General features: G+C 36.9%; 1 protein-coding gene across 1 annotated transcript; it reads right to left on the bottom strand.

The window, feature by feature from the left end:
• Nucleotides 1–2: 2 nt before the first annotated feature.
• Nucleotides 3–17,822, bottom strand: DUSP19 (dual specificity phosphatase 19). Its single transcript, XM_032856080.1, has 4 exons — nt 17,483–17,822; nt 11,823–11,869; nt 5,571–5,723; nt 3–414 (listed from the first exon to the last, which is right to left on the bottom strand). The coding sequence occupies exons 1-4, from the start codon at nt 17,706–17,708 to the stop codon at nt 175–177; spliced, it is 666 nt and encodes a 221-aa protein (XP_032711971.1). The 5' UTR covers nt 17,709–17,822; the 3' UTR covers nt 3–174.
• Between the last annotated feature and the right edge of the window lie 703 nt (nt 17,823–18,525).

Here is an 18,525-nt window from a genome sequence, read left to right as displayed (position 1 = left end):
TATAATTTAAAAATGTGTTTATACACCAGCTCAAGACAATCAATTAACCTCCATTTCCACTTAAAAAACACAAGACAAAAGGAAGTTTTTCTGTCTACTCTTCAAAAACGGGGACGGGTGGCTATAGGGGCTAATTCAGAAATTACAGTTGTCCTTTATCTGCCGGAATGTAACTCATGAACTGTCACCCCTTTCTAATTCCTGTATGTTGTCACACGTATTGCTTTCTTTGCCCTCTTGGTATGTACGAAGCTGCTCCATGAAGCCAGCATTTGGACATATGGAAGGCCTTGCATTTTTCACCAAAGAGAAAGCACTTGTAAATGAAATTTCTTCAGAATTCATCAGGAAACCTATTACAATTGCAGCAGCCCTGGAAACTCCTGCATTACAATGAACAAGAAGCACTCCGTCCTGCAATAAAACCAATCAAAAATCTCCATTATTCACTTAGAAAGTTTATTAAATCACTTGTACATTCTTATGCTACCTGAAATTATAAAAATACTCATTTTATCAATTTGTTTGATTCAATGTATTCAATTACCAAAATACAATTCCTTATAAGCAATGAATGGAAAAAAATCAATTAATCCATCAAAAAACTTTTTTCTACCCCCCAGGGATTGAAATGCTTTGATAATGTATTTGGAATTTTGAAAAAGTATCTTTTATCAAACTGAAGTAATCTAGTAAAGTATATGTAAAAGCCTGTGTTAGGAGATACACATCTATAAATAAGAGAAAAGTCACAGGTAATATACATATAGAAATAAATAAAACCATAGTCATAACACTAAACAGAAAGACTGAAACATCATAGGCACACAGTGTTCCTAGAAAGAAACCAGTGTCACTGGCTTGGTAATCTATGTGTAAAATGACCAGAAAGGAAAAAATTTTCTACCCTCAGATATACTTTATTCTGGAAGGGAGTAACTTTAAAAAAGTTAAATTTATGAGGTAGTAAAATGATGACACAAACAGCTCATGACAATGTGAAGTAGAAAAGGCAATTAGATACTTTAGCATCAGATCAATAAATGAAAAATGTCTCAGATAACTTGCAAATGATACTTTACAAGTGAAAAGGGACACGGTGCAAGACCAATGCTGATGGGGGTAATACTGCATTAATAATGAAATGATGGAGCTGAAGGAAAAGCACTGATTAGGCTGCCTTGTCTCAGGCTTTTAAAAAGTTAATTATCTAAGCAAAATGAACTGAACTGGAAGCACACCTTACAGAATTAGACATTTTAGTTACTTCATTTCCTGATTCTTCTTTGGTACAACACAAAAGAAAGATTGGAACAGGGTAAGGGGAAAAAAATAAAACCTAAACTAAGTCTCTACCCAAAGCATATATTAACAATACCATATTTATAACTCATTGGATCATTTCACTTTTGCAAGGTAGTTTTCTCACAATTAAAAATCTGTTGAAAACTCCTTTCCTAATCTATTGCAATAAATTTACAAATGCTTCTCATTTCAAGAAAACCAAATGATTCACAATAAAATTAGTTAATCTTTTGAAAATCCTCATATATGTAAAAGACAATTTCAATTGTTTTCTTATATATATGATTATTTCCAAATTTTAACTGTTTCTGTACAGGATGGGCTAACACCAATACTCGCTATACATATATGCAACTTTCTTACTTTGTATAATAGCTCATTTTTATGAGATTAAAGGCACTTAAAAATCATATTATAGTAAATTATGAAAACTGGTAAGGAACTTCTTTTATCTCAAAACAAATCAGTTGTTCAAAAGAAACCTAAAGTTGTAAGCTAAATAAGAGATATCATTCAATGTCATTTTTAATATTTCCTGACTACATACTAGTCATCAGTTTTGAGTCATAATATGTCTTTGCAAACGAAAGAAGCTTTATTTTCAGCCTTACATACTATGTATCCATGGTCGGCTCATGTTTAATAATGTTAAGTATTCCTGGGTGGCTCAATGGGTTAAGTATCTGACCTAAGTATTCTCAGGAAAGTTATTGGCTTTTTATCCCCTTTCTAGAACTCAAAATAGTAATAATTTAAAAATTTATAAAGAAACTTTTTATTTTGCACCAGCTATTGCCCTCTGCCTAGAAGGCCTCTGCTCCACTTCTTGGTCTAGCTAATACTGGGTTCTGTTCTAAGTAGTCTGTCTCTTTCTGAGTGAGATGGGGTCAGGGGAATATCTTAGCCATCTTTGTATGCTGTGTCCTTAGTGCAGTTTTAGGCACATAGTAGATATTCCATAAATGTTTGCCAAGCAAATAAATTAATTTTGTTTTCCATTTCCAAGAAGAAAGTGTTCTCTTAAAAATTTGAATCATCATTTTGCTCTGGGCAGATAGAAATCATGTTAAAGTATTTCTAGTTTATCAAGCATTCTTTGTTCTCATGCTGGTGTGAATAACTTTTCAACTAGACTGCAAGCTCCGTGAGGGCAGTAGTATGTATGTTTCCCTCATATCTTCTCAGAATAAGTAATTAATATTTGTTGACAGATAAACCGAGCCAAGTTTAGGTCTTTTTTAAATGAGTCTTTTGATATCAAATGTTAAAATATATATATCAAAATGTTACCAGTAATTATGTCTAAACGGTGTAAGGACAGTAAATTTTTACTTATCTGTATTTTTTAATTTTTCTACAATGACACTGTTTACTTACATCACGTTTTTAAAATCACATCACATAAAATGAGTGATAGAGTAAACATGGAATATCAAATACACCTTTTCATATTAACAAAACCTTCTGCACATAAAAATAGGCAGTCAAGTATATTTTCATAAAAGAACTCTTAAGGCTATAGAGGTTACCCTACTACTTTCCTCTCATGTGTATTTCTGTCTCTTAATGCAAAAACCTAACAAATAATGCGTGAGGCAGAGATAGAGGAAAGGCAGAGAAACCAAACAATAGGGTTTTACAAGTACAGAAAACAATGAGAAAAGACATGGGGAAAGAGAAGAGAATCCTTTTGGCAGCTGAATATGAAAAGATAAAACAAGTAAGTATAGGGCTAGAAAGGTAGTTTTAAGACACTCAATTCACTGAGTAATCACATTCAATAAAACCTGTACATACAACAGAGAAAGTTATGAAAGGATTTCTTCTAGAAAAAAGTGAAAAAATTCAAGAATTCTATTGCTAAAACTAAGTATGTATTACTCTGAACAGCAAAGAGTTTTCAGGGCAAGGAAATATTGGCTGAGATTAGGACAGTAGTATAAAACATAATGCTTGAGAAAATTAGAACAGATTATGGAATTCTAATACATCTTATAGCAGAAACATTTTAGGTACCTCCTCAGATTCTCTTGGTGCCATCACGTCATGGGCCCTAAGCTTCTCCACCTCTGCCTCCACTTCTTGGCCAACTGCTCCCCTTAGGCCTGATGAGTTTTGCTTGCCTAAGAAGGCCTGGCTCTTCCCCCGTGGTGGTCACTGCATAAACAAGTAGGCCCTGAATTCTGGACTCTCCTGCTGCTTCTGAATGTGAATGAAAAGTCAGACCACAGACTACTGAGTTTGGCTTCAAGGCAGCTGCTAAAGGAGTGGATTGTTGTAACTTGGAATTGTGGTATTAGTTACCTCCCCGTGGGCAAAGTTTGATCGTGTAGAACAGGAGCTGACAGAGAGCCAGATGAATTCTCTCTTCTCGCCCTCTCAAAGTCTGTACAGTGGCACAGTTTCTTTGTCCTCCCTGACGGAATGACTTCAGTAGCAAAGGAGGTACACCTGCTGAGCACCCAACTATTTCACCGGCAGCTCCCTGTGCAGTTGTGCTGAGCAAGGGAAATGCATCATCCTTTCGCAGCTTCCCATCCTTTCCTGAGTCACCTCCCTTTCTTCCCACTCTCACTGCCCATGGATTCCATCTTTCAAATGAAGTACCAGCTTTTAATCTTTGTCTCGGGTTCTGTTTTTTAGGAAACCCAAGAAAAGGAAACTTTTAATTAATTATTACTCTTTCCACATTTTACTTCAACATGTACATGTCTTCAAATAAGAATATGCATATGGATGATGCCTACATTTTTCTTTTACCATTTAAGGTATATTCCACATCTCCTTAGAGAAGCAGCTAATAGAGAAATATGATCATGTTTATTTTTAACACTATCACAACTGACACACTGTAATGTTATAATCTAGACCTTATAAAGGTTTTCATAAGAGAAAACACTGGCCAATATTAGGCCTTGAATTAGAAACCCTCCTCCCCTTCTTTTATCTAAATACCCGCTATTAAATAAAGCTGAATGGCAGAGTTGAATAGATTTATATTTTCCAGATAATCTAAAGGAAAGCACCTAAAACAGTGCTGGACATGTAAAGCATTCAGTAAATTTTACTAAATATAAAGAAGGAGGGGCGAGAGAAGAAAAAAAGGAAAGGAGAAAAGGTAGAAGGGAAATCATTACCCAGATTCAAGTAAGCTGGATTCTGATGTTAAGTGTCATTAATTGTTAGGTGCCCCAGGACAGTTACCTTTTCTCTGTAAATGCTTCTACATTCCCATCTACTTATGTCACATAAACTTTCAAGAATTATATACTAACTAAAAGTGACATCATTTCAAGGTATAATTACTGGTAACAGCCAACCTAGAAGCCCAGTGTTAACTTGGATCTATTACCAAAGTTGAAGTAGGACATTATCTGTTGGTCTTTTAAAATCAGAGAACCAATGCACAGCTTCTGATCAGCATTTTCATACAATCTCAATAAAGCAATACACATTTAGTCTTTAGAGCACCCTATAATTTTCTATTATTAAAAATGCATAAATTCACTATCCCTACCACAGTCATAAAAATGCAAATTAATCTTCATAAATACATTGAAAGGACTACAGCAGCATCCATCACATACTCCATCTGATTATCTTGCAAAGTGGTCAGAGGGCAGGTGGTTATAAACCATCGAAGGAAATCTAAGTACATATAAACACAGACAAATTCAGTAAGTGGAGAATTTTATCTCCTACCATTTCTGAGGAAGCTATAGGAAGATGAGAAATTAATGTTAAAAGTAAGTATCTCGGGGTGCCTGGGTGGCTCAGTGGGTTAAAGCCTCTGCCTTTGGCTCAGGTCATGATCCCAGGGTCCTGGGATCGAGCCCCGCATTGGGCTCTCTGCTCAGCAGGGAGCTTGCTTCCCTTCCTCTCTCTCTGCCTGCCTCTCTGCCTACTTGTGATCTCTGTCTGTCAAATAAATAAATAAAATCTTTTAAAAAATAAATAAATAAATAAATAAATAAATAAAAGTAAGTATCTCATAAAGAGGCACCTGGCTGGCTTAGTCAATAGAGCGTGCAAATTTTGATCTCAGGGCACAGAAATTATTAAAAAAATAAAAAAAAAAGTACATATTTCATTGAGAGGAAAAAAACTGGATAACTAAATAGTTGTAGAAGTTCATGAAAGACTGTTGGGGGGAAATTTCATAGTGATTCTCTATGTATTCATTACAAAGAGAATAAAGATTGAATAATGGACTTGTATTTTAAAATTTCTGCCTTTGAAGAACTGTGGATCAAAACAAAACTTACCTTCATTTTCACTTGTTCAATAAATTCAAAACATTCTGGAAAATAAGACAGGATATTGGTTTCAGGCAGATCCAATATAGAAATGCTCTTATATATAAAGTCACCGAGGAAAGCATTTTCAACTCCATATGCAACATTGAGAATATGAGTCACCTTAAAGAGAAAAAAAAAAGATGATTTTTAAAACTTAGCTACGAATTAATATTAGGCAAGAGAATGGGATGTTGAGATTTGTAACAAGAATAAACAATTTAAGCATAAGTCACTTGAATAATATGTGCAGGAATTCTCTGATACCTCCCTCACCAAAAGTGCTAATTCTCTGTATTCCCATAGCACCCTCTACCTGCCCTAATTATAACTCTCCCCACTTTGAGATTATCTGTCTCCCTGATGGTACTAGAAACTCCAAGAAGGTAGGGTCCATGTTTGGTTTATTCACTGTTATAGAGGTAAGCACTGTGAGGGCCACCTGGGTGGCTCAGTGGGTTGAGCCTCTGCCTTTGGCTCAGGTCATGATCCCAGGGTCCTGGGACCGAGCCACGCATCGGGCTCCCTGCTCGGTGGGGAGCCTGCTTCCCCCTCTCTCTCTGCCTGCCTCTCTGCCTTCTTGTGATCTCTCTGTCTCTGAGTCAAAAAAAAAAAAAAAAGTAAGTACTGTGAGTGAGCAGTGACCTGAGCACAGAAAGCACCTAAAATATTTGTTGGAAAAATCAATGAATATCCATATAAAAAACTTGAATAAGGGAAGTATATCAATAACACAAACTTCCCTTTCAGTAACTATTTCCCAATTTCCCTTCACATTCATTATAAATACGATGGTTCTCAAGAGTGGCGGCACCGGAAAACAGTATGGAGGTTCCTCAAAAAGTTGAAAATAGAGCTACCCTAAGACCCAGCAATTGCACTACTGGGTATTTATCTGAAGGGGCATGTGCACCTGAATGTTTATAGTAGCAATGTCCACAATAGCCAAACCATGGAAAGAACCTAGATGTCCATTAAAAGATGAACTGGATAAAGAAGATATGGTATATACAGACTATGCAGCCATCAAAAGAAATGAAATCTTGCCATTTGCAATGATGTGGACAGAACTAGAGGGTATTATGCTAAGCGAAATAAGTTAATCAGAGAAAGACAATTATCATGGGATCTCTCTGATATGAGGAATTTGAGAGGCAGGGTGGGGAGTAGTAGGGGTAGGGAAAGAAAAAATGAAACAAGATGGGATCGGGAGGGAGACAAACCATAAGAGACTCAATCTCAAGAAACAAACTGAGGGTTGCTGAGGGGTGGGAAGGTAGGGATAGGGTGACTGGGTTATGGACATTGGAGAGGATCTGTGCTATGGTGAGTGATCTGAAGCCTGATGATTCACATACCTGCACCCCTGAGACAAATAATACATTATATGTTTAAAAAAAAAAAAAAAAAAAGAGTGGCTACACATTTGAATCACTCAGTGAGCTTTTAAAAGATGTCAATGCCATAGGGCCTCAAACCCAGAGCTTCCAGTGAATGAGTCTGACTGAAAGGATGGTCATGAAAGTCTTTCCAACGGTACACAAAAGCAAACTTCTACTCCATCTGTGCATTTGAGTTCCTTTCCTACAGCCTACCAAGCATATGGAAGGAGCCATGTGGAAAGTCAGTTAAAAGATTCCAAAAGTAAAATGGATCAGGAAAATAAGGCACTATTTCTTGTTATGACATGCCTCACTGTTCTTATTCTCTCTCTTAACGTGGGTGTTAGGTTTTGCCTGATCTCCGTGTTTTCATGTACTTCACACATATTTTAGACTATGTGTCCAGCTCTGCCTCTCTTGCCCCTACTACCCTCATAGAGATGGCTCTGACAGTGCCCTACTCCTCCCCCTAGTACAGCTGACTGCATTCAGGCAGACACCCAACTTAAACAAGACTAATCAAATTATCTTTAGAAGTTTTCAAAATAGGTGTACAAGACAGCTAGTATGATCCCCAAACTTGATAGCTGTAAGACAGCCACTTTCTTTTAAGTGCTCAAAGAAGCTGAAAATTTTCTGCTCCCAAATAATAATAGAGTAGATTTGCAGAGAGGGGCCATGATGCCTGTGGGAGAGAAGCACCATCTTGCATGGCGTTCTATTCTCCAGTACAGCTACTTTCTGCCCTCAGATTCCAGAGATCCCCCTAAATCATTATACACATTCTCTTTCCTTACTTGGGTTTCTGTGCTTCCCAACACAGGATTTAGGCCTTATGAAAACAGGCCATAGGCCATTTACTGACCTAACTGCCTTGTGGAAGAAAAACAGAAAACATCTCATATGTCTATTCAAGAAAGACTTTTTTTTTTTTTTTAAGATTTTATTTATTTGACAGAGAGAGATCACAAGTAGGCAGAGAGGCAGGCAGAGAGAGAGAGAGAAGAGGAAGCAGGCTCCCTGCCTAGCAGAGAGCCCGATGTGGGACTCGATCCCAGGACCCTGAGACTATGACCTGAGCCGAAGGCAGAGGCTTAACCCACTGAGCCACCCAGGCGCCCCAAGAAAGACTCTTAAATAAGGAGGAGAAACTAGAAAGAAAGGTAAAAATATTTTTAGAAGATAAAGTCTGAAATGTCCTTCTGTTTTCCCCAGTGAAGTCCTATCTATGTCAAGTCACTCACAGCCAGTATACTTCTGACCACCAGCATATTATGATTCTGCCCTTAATTATATAACAGCTTCCAATGTTTTACATTATTGATGTGTTGGCCTTGTCTTTACAACTGTATTGTACATTCCCAAAAAACCAGGAATGAGGAATTTTATATGTGGATGTATTCATATGCATATATATATATGTATATATATGCACAAGCGCAAACACACACATCTCTCACTATCTATAGATCTTCACAGGATTATGGAGAAAACCAAATGACAATCTTGGGAAAATCTGCTGAAAAGTAAAAGTGCTTTACAAATATTGTGGATTACCAATACCTGGGGAGTTTAGCTGCTGGGAAATGCAGTTTACATGTGTATTGATTAGTTCTGATTAAAAAGAATTGTACTGAGTCACAGGTGGTAGTGGTGATAGGCATCCAGTCTAAAACCCTTTCTTTTTTTTTTAAGATTTTTTTTTTTTTTTTAATTTGACAGAGAGAGATCACAAGTAGGCAGAGAGACAGGCAGAGAGAGAGAGGGGAAGCAGGCTCCCCGCCAAGCAGACAGCCTGATGTGGGACTCGATCCCAGTACCCTGAGATCACAACCCGAGCTGAAGGCAGAGGCTTAACCCACTGAGACACCCAGGTGCCCCAGTCTAAAACCCCTTCTAACCACACTTCCAAAATGTAGTTACAGAGGTCCTAACAATGATTGCTCTTGGGAAGCCTTCTGAAATAGGGATAGTAATAGCCCCTTATCGAGAACCTAATATGTGCCAGGCATGTAAGTTATCTCACTTAATCCTCACATTTAGGCATTCCTACTTCCAATTTTAATAAATCTCATATATTGAAAATGATTAAAAAATCAGAACATTATAAAAAAGAAACATAAAGAAATCTTGCTCTCATCATGTCCCAATCTACTCCATTATCTCCCACCTTAATGGTAACCACCTTTGTTGGTTTTCTGTATATTTTTTGGAGCATCTTTAGGCAAAGAATTTATTCCCTTTCTTACACAAAGGCAACACCTTGGGTTCCCCTCTCACTTAAATTTATCCTGGAGATTTTTTCATATCAGTATTTACAGACCGTTCTCCTGATGTTCTTTTATATAGCTATGCTGTATTCTAGGGTGTGAGTACACTATTGATTATTTAAACAGTTCACTATGAATGAACACATAGGTTGTTTCCAATGATTTGCTATTATGAACAATGCAGCAATAAGTAACTTGGAACATTTTATGTTATACTCAGCTTTCCATCTTTCACAGTGCTTTATAGGGCACATACCAGGCACTTGGATATCTTACCAATAAAACAACTACTATTACTATACCCAAACATTAAAATGAAATTCCTATTGAAATTTCTGAAATGATCCTCCACAAGAGAATTTCTATTAATTATAGCACTTTACTTAAGTCCTAGAATATCCCTTTGAAATGTGCCATGCATTTAAATGAATAATCTAGTTTTGCCAAATCACCTAATTTTTCATTAAACCCTCTACTTAGGTGCTCAGTTTACCTCTGCTTCTTTTAGGCCTCTAACAGGGTCACATGTACAGAGACAGAGGGATCTTTTATTTAATTTTTAAAATTGTTATTTATTTATTTGTTTGACAGAGAGATAGATAGCACAAGCAGGCAGAGCAGCAAACAGAAGGAAATGAAGAACCAGGCTCTCTGCTGAGCAGGGAGCCCAACATGGGGCTCAATCTCAGGACTTTGGGATCACAGCCTGAGCCAAAGGCAGCCGCTTAACCAAGTGAGCTAACAGAGCAATCAAACAACAGGTGCCCTCAGAGGGATCTTTTAAACAGTTGCTTGATTCACATCACCAGGGTGAAAGCAAATTTGAATTGGTGTACCCTAAGAGGGGATAGATCACAAAACACTTGCCAATGAATGAATTTATCAGTTTTTCTATTTTTCATTTTTTTCTTGAGAAATATTAACTTATTAGTGTAAGCAAGACTTTGAAACTTATTCTACTTATGTTAAAATATTAATCTAAGATGGATTCTATTAGGAGATACAGTAATTCTCATAACCGTATGCAATTCCAGGCCATTATCTCTAATGTCAGGCAGTCATAACAGTTACTACAACTGCCCCCTAAATTAGTTTCCCCACACTAGTTTGTGCAACACTCCAATTTATTTTCCACAATGCCTCTGACAAGAATCTTTCAAACTGCAAATTTGATCCTATTACTCCCCTGGGTAAGGAATTTCAAAGACTTCTGGAAAAGTCCAAAGCATTTACTCTGGTTTACATGGACTTTAATGATCTTACTCTTGCTTACGTGTCTGGCCTTGTTTCTTGGTATCCTTCTTTCTCACTCTCTAATTCCTGGGTTACTGAACTTTTTTTTCTTTTTTTTTAGAAAAAAATTTTTTTTTAAAGATTTTATTTATTTGACAGAAAGAGAGCGAGATAGGGAGAGAGGCAACACAAGCAGGGGAGTGAGAGAGAGAGGAAGGCTTCCTGCTGAGCAGGGAGCCTGACATGGGGCTTGATCCCAGGACCCTAGGATCAAGACCTGAGCCAAAGGCAGCCGCTTAACGACTGAGTCACCCAGGTGCCCCCTTTTTTTCTTTCCCCTATCTCTGAAACCACTGACCTTTCTCTTCTGAGCCTTCACACAAAGCATTTCTCCTAAATGAACACTTTTCTGTCTGCTCCCTCCCCATCCCGTTCTGAGTAAACTTCAGTATCATTCCCTCCAGGAAGATTTCCCTGATCTTACAATCCTCAACCCAACCCAAACAAACAAGGGCAAAGGGCATCATCTCATATACTCTGCAACAGCACTTGCATTTCCCCATTAAAGCACAAAATACAGTGGACTAAAGCTGCTTATTTGTCTTTCTCCCCTCTATGCCCCTCAAATCATAAGCTTCATGTAACTAAAAACCTCTTGCATTCTACAAACCATAGCAATTCCATGATGCTGAAATACTGTTTGACAAAATAGATGGCTGAAATTTTTTTAGTAAATTCTGAAATAAGTAATAAATTACATAGTTGAGAGTGGGAGAAGACGGCATTGGGGAAGAAGTGATATGTGAGTTGGGACTCGGGCATGGGTAGGTCTTGGACAAGAAAAGACGAAAGTCTATCCTACATAAAGGAACTACACAAACAGAGGTAAGAAAACATGCTTCAAAATCAGGTTCATAAGAATACATGAAGGGAGACAGAGAGAATATAAAATTGGAAAGACATTATAAATCCACGTATTTTAATTAGGTACAATAATTGTTGCAACTTTATTAAAATGACAGCCAAAAATGTTATCAATTAAACTCTGAAATGGGGGCCCCCAGGTGGTGCAGTCGATGAAGCATCCAACTCCTGGGTTTTAGCTCAGGTCACAATGTCAGAGTCTTGAGATCAAGCCCCACATCCAAGCTCAGTGAGGAGTCTGCTTAAGTTTCTCTCCCTGTCCCTCTGCCCCTCCCTGTGCTCTCCCTCTCTAAAAATAAATAAATAAATCTAAAAAAACCCCAAGTCTGATATTGACTAACAGTTTCCTAAATAAGTGTAACAATTAAAATACTTCCTATACATCGTGCCAGATCTGAAGCATTTTTTTTTACCTTGTACTTTTTCAGGGTATCCAGATCATGAGCAGCATCTTGTGACCCTATAAGAAATAAATCATATCATCTTGAACATAATCATTCTAACTTTTTAAACTAATTTTTGCAGCAATTCTATTAGTTATTTACTTAAAAAATGCAACTTGAAAGGACCTCAATCCAACCTTCTAAAAGGCAATTTAGAAATATTCACTAAAAAATGTTCATCTTGTGGGGCGCCTGGATGGCTCAGTCAGTTAAGTGTCTGCCTTCATCTCAGGTCATGATCCTGGGGTTCTGGGATAGAGCCCCACATCATCTAGCTTCTTGTTCAGCGGGGAGCCTGCTTCTCCCTCTCCCTCTGCCACTCCTCCTGCTTGTGAATGATCTCTCTCTCTGTGTCAAATAAATAAAATCTTTAAAAAAAAAAATGAAGAAATAAAAAATGAGAATGCACAGGCACCTGGCTGGCTCAGTGGGTAGAGCATGTTACTCTTGATCTGAGTCATGGGTTTAAGACCCACATTGGGGGTAGAGTTTACTTAAAACACACAAACAAACAAGGAGAATGCAGAAGAGTATCTATGGCATGGAAATACATTCTCAATATATTAGGTGGTGCTACCATTAGGTTACAAAATCTATTTTCATAAAAATAAACAATACGTATATGCCTTAAAATGGACAGGAAGTATAGAACATAGAACAAATGTTTACAGTGGGATTACAGGTGATTTTTTTTTCTGTATGTTAATTTATATTTTTTACAATAAATATCTATTTCTTTTGTAACTTAAGGATATTTAAAAAACCATCCACAAAATAACTTAATGCCATTTGGTTTGGGAATACCCAATAGCTTAGAGCAAACACTGTTGGTCTATGAATTCTAGCCACATTCCGTGTACCAATGGGGCTACCCCCTTTTACCATTTCTTCCTGTCAAAGTTGGCTCTCCAGATCTACCAAACCTGGAAAAGGACTCTAGCTAATAAGCAAGTCCAAATAGGAGATAACCAGTTAAAGTGAGTTAAACAATTTGAAACAAACTGAAAAAACAGGACATTTACTATTTAAAGATTTTAAGAATTTCTTTCCTAAGTTAGGATCCATTTCCATACACAATGTTTTTCTTACCTTACCTAAGGAATCTGCCAGCTTCTATTATGTGATTTTAGGTAGCTGAAAAGCCAGCAAGTACACTGGTTGGCCAATAGTCTCCTCATAATCTGAAACTCACAGTTTCCTTACTGAGCCTACAGTTAACTTTATTCCTAAATGTTAGTCTATAAAAATATTAACATCTGTTAAAAGCTGGATGCTGAATATGTAGTTTTTTGTCATATTATTGTCTTTAATTGTCTATACCTTTGAAATACCTCATAATTAAAAAATAATTTTGGGGGGGGGCGCCTGGGTGGCTCAGTGGGTTAAGCCTCTGCCTTTGGCTCAGGTCATGATCTCAGGGTCCTGGGATTGAGCCCTCTGTCAGGCTCTCTGCACAGCGGGGAGCCTGCTTCCCCCTCTCTTTCTGCCTCTCTGCCTACCTGTGATCTCTGTCTGTCGAAGAAATAAATAAAAATCTTTAAATAAAAAATAAAAAATAATAATTTTTCAATTTTATGCAGGAAGTTCTAACCATCTCCAGGGGGAAAATGGCTTCAAATAAATTAAATGTAAATAATCTCTTAAATAATAATTAATTCTACTCTGCCTATTTCTTAAAAGAGAAAAAAAAAAGGAAGCATGCATGAATGAAATTCTTTAACACTAGATTGCCATTATTATACTTATCAAAGCTGGATACTTTGATCATTTCCATTAAACGCACACCTCAAATACAACAGGTTGATTACATTTCAGAATTGGCTGCTACATTTTGAAACTCACTTCCAGAATATGAACTCTATTGAAACAGAATTAGTATCCTTGAGGTCAAATAAATGCAACTTGTATGCTCTACCTTTTCAAACAATAAGAAAATTAGGAGTGTTAATAGGTGGGGAAACAATTTTAGTCAGCATAAATGGATTTCAGGTCATTGGTTTGTACATTTCATTTATTGCTTGGTAGTATTATAGTTCAAGTTAATTCTCTCTAAATTCTAGATATAAACATCAGCTTTTCTCCAATTTTAAGTGACTGCTTTGTGTTACAGTCCTGTGTTAAACTTTTATTGGAAAGACACATTAAAAAATAAATACTATAAATCATATGACAGTTATTTTTTGTTGTTTTTTTTTTTGTTTTTTAAAAGATTTTACTTATTTATTTGACAGAGAGAACACAAGCACAAGTGGGGGAGCAGCAGAGGGAGAGGGAGAAGCAGGCTCCCCACACAGCAGGAAGCCTGATGTGGGGCTCAATCCCAGGACCCTGGGATCATGACCTGTGCCAAAGGCAGATGCTTAAACAACTAAGCCACCCAGCTGTTCTGACAATGTGTTATTTTTGTGTGTGTTCCTTTTTTTTCTGAAAAAGTAGAATGTTATCCTTTTATAAACTATCTTGAGATTGAAAAACAAGTATCAGTTTTAAGAATTTTACTGTTTTAACAGTGCTACATTAATAATTGTGTTAAAACTCATAAAACTAAATACCAAGTACTTTACTGTATGAATAGTTTTGAAAATAATTAAAAAGTTGATGAATAGGGAAATAATTAAACAAAGAGGGCTAATAATAACAATTTACAGGTTTTTTTTTTTTTACATTGATACTTACAAGCCACTAATATTCATTATTTGGCCAAGGATTATTATGGAAATATAAAGAGGTATTTATAGTATTTTGCCATCATAATATACATATCATCTGTTTCTGTTAAGAGATTCTTTTTATGGGGGCACCTGGGTGGCTCAGTCGGTTAAGCCTCTGCCTTCAGCTCAGGTCATGATCCCAGGGTCCTGAGATCGAGCCCACATCAGACTCCCTGCTCAGTGGAGAGCCTGCTTCTCCTTCTCCCTCTGCCTGCCAGCTCTGCCTAGTTGTGCTATCTCTCTGTCAAATAAATGAATAAATAAAATATTTTTTTTAAAAAAGAGATTCTTTTTATGAAAGTACTATTTATTGTATAAATTCTGATGTAGTATGTCTTAATTTATAAATCACTATTTTCTTTTTTTTTTATATATATCACTATTGCCATCATCACAAAAACAAACCATTATTGCAATGGAAAAGAAATGATATTCAAAAGAGAAATGTTTTATTTGAGAAAATTTGTAGGAGTGAACATTCATAAATGAATAAAAACAGGAGCATAAATTACTATAAGGATAAAGTAAAAGAATATTTGCAGAAGAACTGCACAAAATAAGAGCTAAACAAATTTGATATATTATCACCTCCCAAGAATATGGGGCTTCCTAGACATCAAAAATTCTCCATAACCTTATAAAAGATTCTAAGATTTTCACTTAGAATTGAAGAGAGGACCTCAAATATCACCAGTTGGGACTTCCTAACAGAATATATATATATATATATGACAAACAATACATGTACCTTTGAACTACCCAAGAGAAATGAAATTTTCTACTTTTACAAAGTAAGTTGGTTTTAAGAAAAGTCCTAGTTATTTTGTTGTAGAAATATAATCTTCAAAGCCTAGGACAAAAATGCTAAGATCTTTTTGTCAACCTGTTAGATAGTTCAAGGGCCTACATAAGATTTTTGAAATACAGAAGCTGGTCTGAATTTATGAGCTAACTGAAAAAGGTTACAGTTTTACAGCTTCATTTTCTTTATTCCCTACAGAAAACAAAAATTAATTTTATACAGTCCTAGGTGGAAGTTGTGCTGCTTTGAAGAGATAAAGGAAGCTCTTTGAAGTAACCTAGAAACAATCACCCCATCTCCAGAGAGAAACTCAGTCTGGTCAGAAAAAACCCCTGCATCATTCATGTGGAAGAACTTAAGATGTAATCATTCATGCGTCCCTCAGGAATAAGGCACTTGCAACTAGGCAGAAAAGGGTCCATCTACCTCTCACAGGAAAGGAGGATGTACCTAATAAATATCCCATTTCCTGGTCCAGAGAGGAGGCCATATAAGGTCTAGTTTCAGAAATCTCTCCCAGAACTCTCCCAGGATTCTGGAAAGGGTTCCAATGCCAATATGAGAATACTACCTTGATCAGCTCACTTTGGATTAAGTCTAGATTAAAAAAAAAAATCATAAACAAAGTTCACGAGAGTGAAATGATATTTTAAAATTCTAAAATAGAATGTTTTAAATCATTATTACTACAATGGAAGCCGTATAACTGAAAATGTGCCTGGGCGTATTTTCTTTCCTAGAAATGGTGTGCAAGTCCTGGGTGAACCTTTAGACGAATTAAATGATCCCTTGATTTTCATGGGGCTTCAGAAACTTGTTGGAAATATTTATTTGAAGTGAAAGATAGCTCATGTAGCGATTCATGTAAAACATAATACAATAAAAACCTCATATGCATACTTGCAATTAATTTGTTTCAAAACTTTTCACAACCTCAGGATAAACCTAAGAGAGAAACAGATACCTTTACTTTAGTTTTACAGGTGGTTTCTTAGAGGACCAGAGAGAACAAATGACTTGTGCTAGTTTATCTGCCAAGAGGTAGAGCAGGACTGAAAACCTGGACTGCCTGAGGAAGTCTAAATGACAATGCAGAGCAGGAGTGGATCAGACTTGAGCTTGACGCCCAGCTCTGTTATTTACTAGGTGTGTTACCTTGTGCAAATTATTTGACTATTGTTAAATTCAGGTCCCATCTGTGAAATGGAGCTGATAATCTCTACTTCCGAGAGTTTTTTAAAAGGAGATGCTACTGTGTGCACTTCACAGCAGGACCTGGATATTTCTGATTCCCAGTTCAGTGTTCTTTCTACTCAAGAATGGCTTGACTGCATAAATACTGGCAAATCATTAACCTTTCCAAGTCTTAATTTCTCTATTCACAAATGAAAAATAATTCAAATCCTCTTGAACACACTAGTTTTTTTTAAAGAATGCCATGCCACATTCTTGCCAAGCTAACAAGTTTGAGCTTTTCATAACTGCTTCATTTACTATTTGCCAACCGTGCTTTATGTAGGGAAACAATATTCTTCCTAATACAAGAAATCATAAAACTATCAAATTCATAGCTATGAAATGAAGATACAATTTCACCTTAACACTCCAAAAACAGGTACTTCGATAGAGGTGGCTATAGGAGGCATGCATTCCATGATTTGTCAGCAGAGGCAGCAAACAAACATTTGGCAATTTCAAGTACTAACTTTTCTATACCCTTAACCCTTGCTATTTACAGTTTTGCCTAATAAAAGCATTCTTTCTAATTTGATGATTTTAAAGGCTATATCCATTTATAATCCAAAAAAATACAACATTAACAAGCTATCCTCCAGAAAAGTTAAAAAAAAAAAAAAGGATAAGAAGTTCTAAAATCCATATGCCAGGTGCCATGTGGTACTAGAATCCATGCTTCTTATGGATATATTGTGGGGCAGAAACATCGCTAGCAAGCTAATGGAAGTTCCAAATCTAAAAAAGGAAACATGTCAGCTTTTCAGCAGAATAGCTGATAGAACAGAATATTACACATTTGTGGGGGGGGGGGACGACAAAAAAACGAGAAAGTAATGTGGCTAAAAGGAATCAATGAGTTAATACCAAATCGATATACTCACCCAGGAGCAACCATGGCTTAATAACACCAATATGCAGGTCCAAGCTAAGATCCTGCACAAAACCACAACTACCCCCACTGCTCGGCTCTACTTCTTCCACAACATGAATTCTGGCATCTTTCCATGTTTCTATAATTTTCTTTCCAGTTAGTGTTGTCACCTTGGTACATTGCTTCCTGAGATTATTCCGGGAGAACGCTTTAATTTCCTGGTTAAGGGAGTGCATTACATGAGCAGTGGCTAAGAACAAAATACAAGCAAATCCAGCCAAGACTGGAAAAGGCCGGAACTGCTTGTCCCTTAACCCTCAGATTTAAAAAAAAATAGAGCCTCAGGTGTTCAATCCCCTCCTAGGGATCGCGGCCACACACCGGAGACAAAGACTTCCAGGTCCGTTTCCCTTCAGCACGATCAAGTAAGGCGAAGTTTAATTGGCCATTGAGAAACGAGCCCCGATTGGCTGCTGTTTCTTCTTCCGGTCAGCCAAAAATCTGCATTATTTCCACCGACTCCAACAATCTGCAAAGAGTTTGTTATTGTTGCTGCTTAAATCTAGCTTTATTCATGCAAGGGAAAATAGTTATTGGAGAGACGACTGGTATTTCCTCGCTCTCAAATGCAGTCATTTTCTGGCTATGTTGGATTGGCGTCACTTGTGACCATAACCAAACGGGTTGAAGGAAGTACAGCTGCTGCTTTTAGTGTAAGGGCGGACGTTAGCGTGAACCGTACGGTGTCGCGGGGCTTATTTTGTTTCGTTGCTATTGATTTCAAAAGTACCCTTATCCTTGCTACCATCTCTAGCAAGAGCGTTTGTTGTGTAAATGCTTATTGTATGAGTTTGAGATAAATCCACGAAAATGCGTTTTAGTTTTTTTGAGTTCTTACATTTAGTTGAGGAAAGCTGGGAACTGTTTAATTTTTTCTTTTGGCCTGTTTTTGCAGCCGGTGGAGTCCTTTGTGCAGTGAACATACGACCATTGTAAGGCGTTTCTTCAAGTCTTCCATACATAGTTTCAGAGAAACGGGTACGCAGGCATAAA

The sequence above is a fragment of the Lontra canadensis genome, unplaced genomic scaffold, assembly GCF_010015895.1.
Source record: "Lontra canadensis isolate GAN:19392208 unplaced genomic scaffold, GSC_riverotter_1.0 scaffold11, whole genome shotgun sequence".
NCBI classification, from domain to species: Eukaryota; Metazoa; Chordata; class Mammalia; order Carnivora; family Mustelidae; genus Lontra; species Lontra canadensis.
Note: the sequence above shows the minus strand (reverse complement) of the source record. Positions and strands in the feature narration are given on the sequence as shown.

Coding starts and splice junctions, on each gene's coding strand:
- DUSP19 (XM_032856080.1), bottom strand. CDS start 17,708: ATGCACTCCCTTAACCAGGAAATTAAAGCGTTCTCCCGGAATAATCTC. Junction 11,870..17,482: donor TAAGCCATGGTTGCTCCTGG/GTGAGTATATCG, acceptor TATTTCTTATAG/GGTCACAAGATGCTGCTCAT. Junction 415..5,570: donor TTGAACAAGTGAAAATGAAG/GTAAGTTTTGTT, acceptor GTTTTATTGCAG/GACGGAGTGCTTCTTGTTCA.